The following is a 10,538-nucleotide window of genomic DNA, read 5'->3' on the forward strand; positions in this document are numbered from 1 at the left end:
TAGTCTCGCGTTATAAGGTTTTAATTTCCATGTATTCGTTTATAGAGTGCTTTTGAATAAATAAAACTTTCTTAAATAGTTAAGAAACGAATATCAAAATTGTGTTTTATAAAGATATTAAAACTAAATGTAAGAAATGTAAACATGTACTTGCTGTCTAGCGTGATGAATTAATTTCATTATTTTTATCTTATATAAAATAATTCGATAATATTTAGTCGTCTTATGTACCTCCTTTGTTTCCCATTAAAGTTCAATTTCCTCCTTAAAATATTTGTTTTTTTTTACTTCGCCGCATTTTGAAATATTTGTTTCCGTTAATTATTCTTTGTGTGTCGCAACTCGCGAAAGGTTTCCATTATATAAAGCATACCTTGCGGGTCCTGGCTATCGGAAATATTACTTCTTGGCGATTACCTTGGAGGGTGAACCATAGAACGTCACTACACGGAGGGAATAAAGTAAAATAAGCCGCAGGTAGTATACTTCAGTAAAGCTGAATAAACGACGACTCCGTACAATAGCATATAGACTACAGTACTACGGAAAATTTACCTTATTTAGTGTAGTCCAAACCATATTTGTAATAGATTATGTGCCATATTACGCCTTCTGCTATTGCTAAAATTTTCAACTTCAAATGGTGGAAGTTGTCGAAATATCTAATGTTTAAATTTCGCGCTTGCAGCTATGACAATAGATGGCAGCATGGTGCTGTGTTTTTGTTTAAAAATAATAGCCGCTCGTTATTTTCAAACAAAAACACAGCACCATGCTGCCATCTATTGTCATAGCTGCAAGAGCGAAACTTAAACTTTGTATTTCGACACCCTCTCTCAAAGATATACATTTCTACATTTATTAGTTCAGTCCAATCAGTGATGAGAACTCTTTAGTTTTCACTCTTTGAAGCGGTTTGGTCAGTAAATCCGCGTTCATTGTTTCGGTTGGATAATAATAATTTCACGAAATGATGTCTTATGTCAATGTGCTTCGTCCTACGCGTGATGCTTTCATTTTTGACCATTCTTAGACAGCTCTGATTATCTTCAAAAAATTTCGTGGAGATGTTTCCTTGTTTAAAATCTTTCAAAAGTGTTTGAAGCCAGAGTGCTTCCTCGCGGGTTTCCGCGAGTGTGGCACTCGTACTCGGCTTCCGTTGAAGAAATTGCCACGTTTGGTTGCTTACGACTAGCCCAACTAATCGTTCCTCCGAGCCATTGAAAAACGTATCCTGTATTTGACTTCCAATCGGTAAGGTCACCACCCCAATCCACGTCAGCGTATCCAGTTAAAGCATTTGATTGTATTAGATAATTAATCATGTTAGCATTCAAAAATGCCAGTAACACTCAAATTTGAAATAACCTAGCATGTGCGTACTCATTTAATTGCCAAAGTTTAATTTTGATAATAAATAATGTTAGTATGAAAAAAAAACTAACACTCAAATTTGAAATAGTTCTATTTAGGTGTTCAAATTTAATTGAAAACATTCATTATTGGAAAGGCATATATTTTGATAAGATTAAAGTTATTTCTCAATAGTTATTCGAATTTGCAGCTTTATAGCATAGAAAAGAAGTTTATTGCTTAAAAGCCATAGTTTTCCATTATAATTGTTTGCCACCCAATAGATTTCAATTATTAAAGGTGTTGGTATATTTAATATTTTTGTTCCATGACAACTCAACCAGAGGTGTCCACCCTTCTATCTTACATTTCGCTAAAACAATAAGCCATTTAGGCTACCAGAACCATAGAGCTTTCTAGCGGCCAACGCGAGAAGCTCGCTTAACTACTGGATTTCCGTCTGCTAATTAGCAGACACCGCGTTCACATTTACCAGAAACCGCTTCAAAGCGATTCGAAGCGCTTTCGAGGTGTACGTATGAACATGGTTTAAACCTCGGATTCCGAGGCTTATTAATGTGTAATATTGTTCAGAAGTTTAGCGATTGTCTTGACAACAAAAATGTTATCGTGCACATACATAGAGGGCTTGTATTTTAAAAGCTGATTGCGGTTTGGTCACTGTCGTGTTTAGGGTATAGGGGCGCCAAAAGATGATTTGGAATACAAATTAGCTTATATTGGGGGCGCCAAATTTTCACTCACCCAGGGCGCAATTTTTTCTAGCTACGACCCTGAATAGATTTGACACTTCAAACCGAAAATCTAAGGTTTAAAACGTATAATGAAGCAAACATTATCATCATATGAAAATATTTCAATCTTCAGGAACTTTAGATCAAATAATTATTGATTTTGTATCAAGGAATAATTTGATTTTCTTAAACTCTACCCTCTTTGGTAGAAAATAACATTTCGAACACGTGAAAAATTTCCAAAGGTCAAATATTTTAAAACTGTGATGTTTTCGGCTTTTAAAAAATTGTTATTAGAGCAAAGAAAGCCGTTTCCCCCCGGGAATTCGGGGTTGAGTTGACTTTGCCCCCTCCAACTTTTCAAACGTTCCTACGCCACTGACTTTCATAGTGCCATTTTTAAGAAACCCGGCTGCCGTCGAGATTTCAGGTAACTAGAGCCACGTCCATAGGTACACCTCGAAAGCGCTTCGAATCGCTTTAAAGGGGCCTCTGCCAAGCGTGAACGAGTTGTAAACCAGTATGTAGCGATTTCGCGGTGTAAGTGTGACCGAGGCCTAGGCTGCTAAGCGCCGGACTCACACGCAAAGCGAGAGCAGAGAGAACGCCACGGCTACGCGTTTCTAAGCTTAAGCACTATTAGTAAGATTTAGTCTTTATTTTCTCCGTTTTGCTACTGTAGCGCCGCCGTCACGAGAAGAGTACATTGAGAAAATAGATATATTTTGAAATATTATAGTTTGTATTTTGTAGTCATCAAGCTCAATTGAAATTCGTGATAAAAGCTGTCACTTGAGTTTCTTGGTAAGTTGGTATTGGAGTAAAATCGGAAAATGAACAGCGGCGCATCGAAAAATCGTCGTCGGCGGCATGTTTTGTTATCATTTTCCGAAATATTAACCGGTAAATTTCTTTGTTTACATTTTTTCCCCGAAAAAAATCAATTTAATCGTGGATAGTGATTAACCGTCCCCGACCTCTAGAATTCTCGGTATGTAGGGAATAGAGCGCTGGACTAAAATAGCATTTGATAAAATAGCGTTTTCAAAAGCGTGTTTTTCAAAACAGCATTTTGTTGGAACGGCGCTTTGTTAAAACAGCGGTTGTTGAAATAGCGTTTCTCAATACCGCAGGTTTTTCGAAAGAGCGTTTTGTTTTGTCAGCGTTTTTTGGTTAAGCGTTTCTCAGTGGAGCGGTTTGTCAAACAAGCTTTTTCCATAAACAGCGTTTCTGAATATAGCGTTTCTCAAATTAACGATTTTGAAACAGCGGTTTTGGTCAAGACAGCGGTTTCCGATATATAGAGGGAGTTATCTCGAGGCTAACCTAACCGTTGCGCGCTCCGTGCGCTAGCCTCGAGATAACTCCCTCTATAAATCGAAAACCGCTGTCTTGACCAAAATCGTTAATTTGAGAAACGCTATATTCGAAACGCTGTTTATGGAAAAAGCTGTTTTGACAAACCGCTCTACTGAGAAACGCTTAACCAAAAAACGCTGATCAAACAAAACGCTCTTTCGAAAAAACCGCGGTATTGAGAAACGCTATTTCAACAACCGCTGTTTTAACAAAGCAACCAAACGTGGCACTTTCTTCAACGGAAGCTGAGTACGAGTGCCACACTCGCGGAAACACGCGAGGAAGCACTCTGGCTTCAAACACTTTTGAAAGATTTTAAACAAGGAAACATCTCCACGAAATTTTTTGAATATAATCAGAGCTGTCTAAGAATGGTCAAAAATGAAAGCATCACGCGTAGGACGAAGCACATTGACATAAGACATCATTTCGTGAAATTATTATTATCCAACCGAAACAATGAACGCGGATTTACTGACCAAACCGCTTCAAAGAGTGAAAACTAAAGAGTTCTCATCACTGATTGGACTGAACTAATAAATGTAGAAATATATATCTTTGAGAGAGGGTGTCGAAATACAAAGTTTAAGTTTCGCTCTTGCATTTATGACAATAGATGGCAGCATGGTGCTGTGTTTTTGTTTGAAAATAACGAGCGGCTATTATTTTTAAACAAAAACACAGCATCATGCTGCCATCTATTGTCATAGCGCGAAATTTAAACATTAGATATTTCGACAACTTCCACCATTTGAAGTTGAAAATTTTAGCAATAGCAGAAGGCGTAATATGGCACATAATCTATTACAAATATTGTTTGGACTACACTAAATAAGGTAAATTTTCCGTAGTACTGTAGTCTATATGCTATTGTACGGTGTCGTCGTTTATTCAGCTTTACCGAAGTATACTACCTGCGGCTTATTTTACTTTATTCCCTCCGTGTAGTGACGTTCTATGGTTCACCCTCCAAGGTAATCGCCAAGAAGTAATATTTCCAATAGCCAGGACCCGCAAGGTATGCTTTATATAATGGACACCTTTCGCGAGTTGCGACACACAAAGAATAATTAACGGAAACAAATATTTCAAAATGCGGCGAAGTAAAAAAAAACAAATATTTTAAGGGGGAAATTGAACTTTAATGGGAAACAAAGGAGGTACATAAGACGACTAAATATTATCGAATTATTTTATATAAGATAAAAATAATGAAATTATTTCATCACGCTAGACAGCAAGTACATGTTTACATTTCTTACATTTAGTTTTAATATCTTTATAAAACACAATTTTGATATTCGTTTCTTAACTATTTAAGAAAGTTTTATTTATTCAAAAGCACTCTATAAACGAATACATGGAAATTAAAACCTTATATCGCGAGACTACAAAAGAGTTAACAAAAATGTTGCATCATCAGATAATTTTATTTTTACATTAAGACAATCAATTTTGATAAATGTTCCTAAACCATTTAAGTAATGTTTATTCAAAATGCACTCTATAATAGTATATATGGGAAGGAAAATAAATATTATGGATAAAAACTAGATAATGGTTAATTGAAATGTATTATCTTAGGAATATATATTTAAAATACCTTTTAAAGTTATAATCTTTCAGAAAAACAATTTTAAAATTTGTCAAAAGCTTTAATCGGTTTGCAAAGGTTTTCCTTTTGTGATCTGAGTTAATGCGGAATTGATGCATCGTTAGGCTGATCGTTTTTGTCGTTTTCAACAACACGCAATCTTTTTGGGAGTTTGTCTATGGCAAAATCAGCTTCCCCTTCTATTTCGATGTGATGATGGACAATAAATGTCCTGCATACCGAAATTAAACGGAAAAAAAATATTATAGAATCTGTTGCGTTGCGTTTAATCCAATAGTGGCGGTGTTTACATCAGTTGCGATTGGTCTTCCTTTGGGGCACTCAACGAAACCGCTTTTGCGTTAAAGACGACCACCTGGTTTGGGATCGATGTGGTGTCCTGATGTTGTCCGTTCTCGGGATTCAAATTGCGCGTGATTTCGTTTTCCTGACTAATGTCCACGTTTCCAATTTGGTCCGTTGATACCCTGCGTAATAACCAAAACGGTTTAAACTATTATTAATGACGTCGAGTTGCACTAAACATAGTTACGTCCGTTGCAGGTGGTCATAATTGAGAGCTTTTAAAACAACTGTTTCACAGTCTGTAGTGTCCGTTGTGTCGGGGCTTTCGCTGAATCCATATTGATCTTGCTTCCTTCTTTTACCTAAACAAAAAAGTGCCCTTAATAAGGAGAATCCGAATTTCGACTTACCTTTTTTGGAATTCCTATCTTTTTTCTCGCGTATGCCCTTATCTGCCGGCTGGTCCATTCTGGATAATAAATGTAACAGGTTAATATATTAATCAAAATGTGCTCCTCATTCACATACGATGAAATTGCTTCCCAATCCGACGGACTGTTGAGGCGTTGGTTCTTTTTGGGATCTAACCCATGGCGAATGATCTCATTTTCAGCTTGGCCTTTTAAAGTTCTGTAGAATAAATAAAACGGTTAATCTGTTAATTACTAATAACTATAGCGGTGTCAGTTACCTTTTTTCCGGTTGATCGTCCTTGAGTTTCTGTAACGCAATTGCTTCCTCTTGGTACGGAATTGATGTAGCGTTAGGCTGATCGTTTTTGTCGTTTTCAACAACACGCAATCTTTTTGGGAGTTTGTCTATGGCGAAATCAGCTTCCCCTTCTATTTCGACGTGATGATGGACAATAAATGTCCTGCATACCGAAATTAAACGGAAAAAAAATATTAACGAATCTGTTGCGTTGCGTTTAATCCAATAGTGGCGGTGTTTACATCAGTTGCGATTGGTCTTCCTTTGGGGCACTCAACGAAACCGCTTTTGCGTTAAAGACGACCACCTGGTTTGGGATCGATGTGGTGTCCTGATGTTGTCCGTTCTCGGGATTCAAATTGCGCGTGATTTCGTTTTCCTGACTAATGTCCACGTTTCCAATTTGGTCCGTTGATACCCTGCGTAATAACCAAAACGGTTTAAACTATTATTAATGACGACGAGTTGCACTAAACATAGTTACGTCCGTTGCAGGTGGTCATAATTGAGAGCTTTTAAAACAACTGTTTCACAGTCTGTAGTGTCCGTTGTGTCGGGGCTTTCGCTGAATCCATATTGATCTTGCTTCCTTCTTTTACCTAAACAAAAAAGTGCCCTTAATAAGGAGAATCCGAATTTCGACTTACCTTTTTTGGAATTCCTATCTTTTTTCTCGCGTATGCCCTTATCTTCCGGCTGGTCCATTCTGGATAATAAATGTAACAGGTTAATATATTAATCAAAATGTGCTCCTCATTCACATACGATGAAATTGCTTTCCAATCGCAACAGCCCTCTTTCACCCCCAAAATTTAAAACCGGCGCTCATTTAATTTTGGTTAAATGACAATTTCTACGTTCGTTACTCAAATTTAAATTCAGGGCGGCGAATTGGAATTAAGCTACTTTTAATCAAGATATTTTTTATCAAAGTTTCTACCATGATTTAAAGAGATCTGAAGCTTTGATTTATATAAGTTTTAATCATTTAATCCAAAGGACTATCTTAAAATACACAAAAATGTGTGTAGTGGCTATCTTTCCTGCATGTTTGTACAAAGGTTCAGATCTCTTTTATGGTAGTCCTTTGTAGGACCAAGCTAAAATTCGAAAAGGTTTTGTATAACTTACGTGTTAGCGAATAACGAGTAGCTCTTTTCCGACGAAGTATGAGTGTCTATTATCGTTAATATCCCTCAAAGTTTGGCCCAGCACAATGAGCTAGGAGAGTATAAACTTTAGGCCTAAGTTTGATGATTAATAATTATTTTATGGCGCGTGCAACGTACGTCAATCTTACGTAATAATTTTCTTGCGCGTGAAACGGGCGTCACTATGACATCATCCTTTTCTTGCGCGTGAAACGTGAGTCAATATTACGTAAGGTATTAAAAGTCGCTAAATGACTTGGGACTAAGCGGATTAAATAATAATTAGAATTATTATGATAATTATTATTGATTTTAAGGCGCCTACCACAGTCCAATTTTTTTAAATCTTAATAGAAGAAAGTATATTTGTAAATATTGCAATGTTATAAATTAAATGTTTTACACATTTACTGGAATATATTTATTTCGCTGTATCACGGCCAACTTAGATCTGTTCTCGCCCCTTACGCTACACAAAACTTGCACAGACCACATGTGGTTCTACTTTGAAAATTTGCCAAATATTCTTTTTGCTCTAGTGTATTTTGCTGTGGGAATTTCTACAGCAGCCAAAACGTTGAACAGTAGGGACGTCACAGAAGCAGTCATGAACGGTTACAAAGTCTGTATAATGGGCGATTTCAATGCCCATATTGCGGAGTGTGGGAAGGAAGATTCAAAGGGCCGGCAGGTGAAGCTGTTTGCTGAAAGTTTCGGCCTAATAATGGGTAACTTGGCTCCAATTTGTAGTGGAATATATACATGGCACAATGAGGCATATCGTACAACAGTAGACTACTTTCTCTATAGCGAAGAATTAGTAAATTTCTTTACGAAAATGGAAATCGATGAGCTTGGTGTAAAGAGTGTTGGTAGCGACCATAACAGTCTATTTTTGGAGGCAATTTGTGAGTCACCACAAGTTGAAGTTACAAAACCCAATTGCCTCGCCCTGGAACCCAACCCAAGGACTTTTTGGGAATTGGATAATGAAGAAAATATGAAACTTTTCCAGTTGGCCATGGAAGAGGGTATGGGAACGAGTGATCAGTCGTATGAAAATTTCGTTCAATTAATGCTAAAGTCAATGGAAGGCACGTTAAAAAAGAGACAGCCAGCCCCGCTCATTAAGAATAAGATACTGCCAAAGAAGTGGTGGAACAAGTCAGTTGGGGAAGCAATCAAACTTAGAAAAAGGGCAGCAAAGACCCACAGACTAGCTGTTGCTAGAGGAGCAGATACTAACTCTGTACGAGACCTCTGGTTTGCCTATAAAGCCGCAAAAGCCAACGCGAAATACGTAGTATCACGTGAAATTAGACTGGTGAACTTAAAAATGGAACGGGATATCGAAAAGGCGGCCAAAGACAAAGGAAAGAAGTTCTGGCGTTACGTGAAAAAATTGAGGAAGCAGGGGGTGGTGGTAGAAAAGGCTTTTAAAGGAGCTAGAGCGAAGAATGGGTCCCTCTTGTGGGAAAAGAAGGCGGTGGCTCTGAGAATCACAGAGTATATCAAAGATCTAGAGAATGAACTACTCAGCCCCACAGTCGGTCCCACCACTCCATCCCTCTCAACTAGCTGCTCGGGCACTGAAGCGAAAGATCCCCTTTGTGACGATGAATTCTCAGTTATGGAATTAAATAAGGTGCTTGGTACTTTAAAAACGGGGAAGGCAGCAGGCCCGGACGGAGTCTACTCTGAAAGTCTGAAAGCTCTTGGTCCTAACGCTCGCCTGTCTCTGTGTAGTATATTGAATTCTATTAAGAGAAGTAAAGTGGCACCACTATCCTGGCTTTGTGCACGAGTGACTCTAATCTATAAAGGGAAAGGCAAAAATGCTCTGGAGCTCGACTCCTACCGCCCCATTGCTGTCACCTCAGTAATGTATAAGGTGTATGCAATGTTACTGAAGAATCGCCTTACTAACTTTCTGGAGGAAAATAATTTAATTTGTGAGCCCCAAGGAGGTTTTCGAAAGGACCGACGAATAGGCGATCATTTGTTTGTCATCATGCAATTAATTGAATTGACCATGAAAATGGCTCTACGCCTGGAAATTGCTTTCCTGGATCTGAGGAAAGCTTATGACAGCGTCGATAGGTCTAAACTGTGGGAATGTCTTTCCTCCAAGGCTATTCCTACACACTCATCCCTTACTGTCAAAACAATAGTAAATACTACGGTTTAAATAAAAGCATGCTGCTGTTTTGGAAAATATACAACATTAACAGTATTTTATACAACATTATGCTGTTTTATGCAATCACAGTATGTAGCACTCAAAAGTACTTCTTCATATTGTTAATTTAAAAGTTATGGGTTCTCAAAACACAATAGTTTGTGGTTTGCGATACTTTATTGCAACTTGCAGTTAAATTCACAATGTGTTAGTGTTTTTTGAGAGAAAAAATAGTTGCTGTAATAATAACAGTAACCTTTTAGGAAAATAACAATATAATGGTATATAAACAAACATTACACTACTCCCTTTGGAACAGTAAATTGCTACAAGATACACCAAACGTTGCCTTAAACAAAACAGTACCAGAGATCCTGGCAGTTATAGAGAGGCGAAACTCCCTATACCCTAAGCAAACCAGTTTTTTTCAAATTTTTGCCGATCGCAGCGACGCCTGTACGTGGGGAGTAATCGCAGAGATCCTAGGATTGTTACCGTTGTTTACAATTTTTGCGTCTCTCGGCTTGAAACGGGCGCTTCCTTCCGGCCGAAGGGCGGCGCTGATGCTTGCATTTTTTTGTCAGGTTTGTGGCGGAGTTTCGCATCTCTATAACTGCCAGGATCCCTGACAGTACGTTGCCTCAAATTGAGCCTCAAACGAAACAGTACTTTGCCTCAAATTGAGCTTCAAGCGAAACAGTACTTTGCCTCAAATTGAGCTTCAAGCGAAACAGTACTTTGCCTCAAATTGAGCTTCAAGCGAAACAGTACTTTGCCTCAAATTGAGCTTCAAGCGAAACAGTACCTTGCAGCCAAAGCAACAGCACGTTACTTCAAACTAAATATAACGTTGCCTCAATAAAATAGACATACGATAAAATAAAAGAGCGCGATTTAAAAACTATTTCAGATAAGTCACGAGCTTTATTGGTTAGTAAAAATTTACTGTAACTATAACATTTCTCATAAAAACACCTAGCATTTAAAATGTCAGCGCGATATTTATTAAATCTTGGCGTGATATTTCAATATTCGGCACAAGATTTATTAAATAACCGCACGATATTTATGTATTTAAATTTTTAGGTGCCCCTATAGATTTCCGCAGGTTCCAAAAATCACTACTAGGT

At 37.7% G+C, this 10,538-nt stretch overlaps 2 protein-coding genes across 3 annotated transcripts; one reads left to right on the top strand and one right to left on the bottom strand.

The window, feature by feature from the left end:
- Window positions 1–4,896: 4,896 nt before the first annotated feature.
- Window positions 4,897–7,429, bottom strand: LOC149922119 (uncharacterized). Of its 2 annotated transcripts, XM_090163133.1 has the most exons (9): window positions 7,368–7,429; window positions 7,210–7,299; window positions 6,563–6,784; window positions 6,321–6,497; window positions 6,059–6,241; window positions 5,896–5,997; window positions 5,615–5,836; window positions 5,373–5,549; window positions 4,897–5,293 (listed from the first exon to the last, which is right to left on the bottom strand). In XM_090163133.1, the coding sequence occupies exons 3-9, from the start codon at window positions 6,781–6,783 to the stop codon at window positions 5,161–5,163; spliced, it is 1,215 nt and encodes a 404-aa protein (XP_090019259.1). In that variant the 5' UTR covers window position 6,784; window positions 7,210–7,299; window positions 7,368–7,429; the 3' UTR covers window positions 4,897–5,160. The 2 variants fall into 2 exon arrangements, with proteins under 2 accessions (XP_090019259.1, XP_090019258.1); XM_090163132.1 differs by lacking the exon at window positions 7,368–7,429 and having other exon boundaries at window positions 7,210–7,356.
- Window positions 7,430–7,722: 293 nt separating this feature from the next.
- Window positions 7,723–9,417, top strand: LOC149922120 (uncharacterized). The gene has a single exon (XM_090162250.1). The coding sequence runs from the start codon at window positions 7,723–7,725 to the stop codon at window positions 9,415–9,417; it is 1,695 nt and encodes a 564-aa protein (XP_090018376.1).
- The last annotated feature ends 1,121 nt before the right edge of the window (window positions 9,418–10,538 follow it).

Source organism: Leiobunum rupestre, chromosome 11 (assembly GCF_980474605.1).
Source record: "Leiobunum rupestre chromosome 11, qqLeiRupe1.1.hap1, whole genome shotgun sequence".
In the NCBI taxonomy this organism is placed as follows: domain Eukaryota; kingdom Metazoa; phylum Arthropoda; class Arachnida; order Opiliones; family Sclerosomatidae; genus Leiobunum; species Leiobunum rupestre.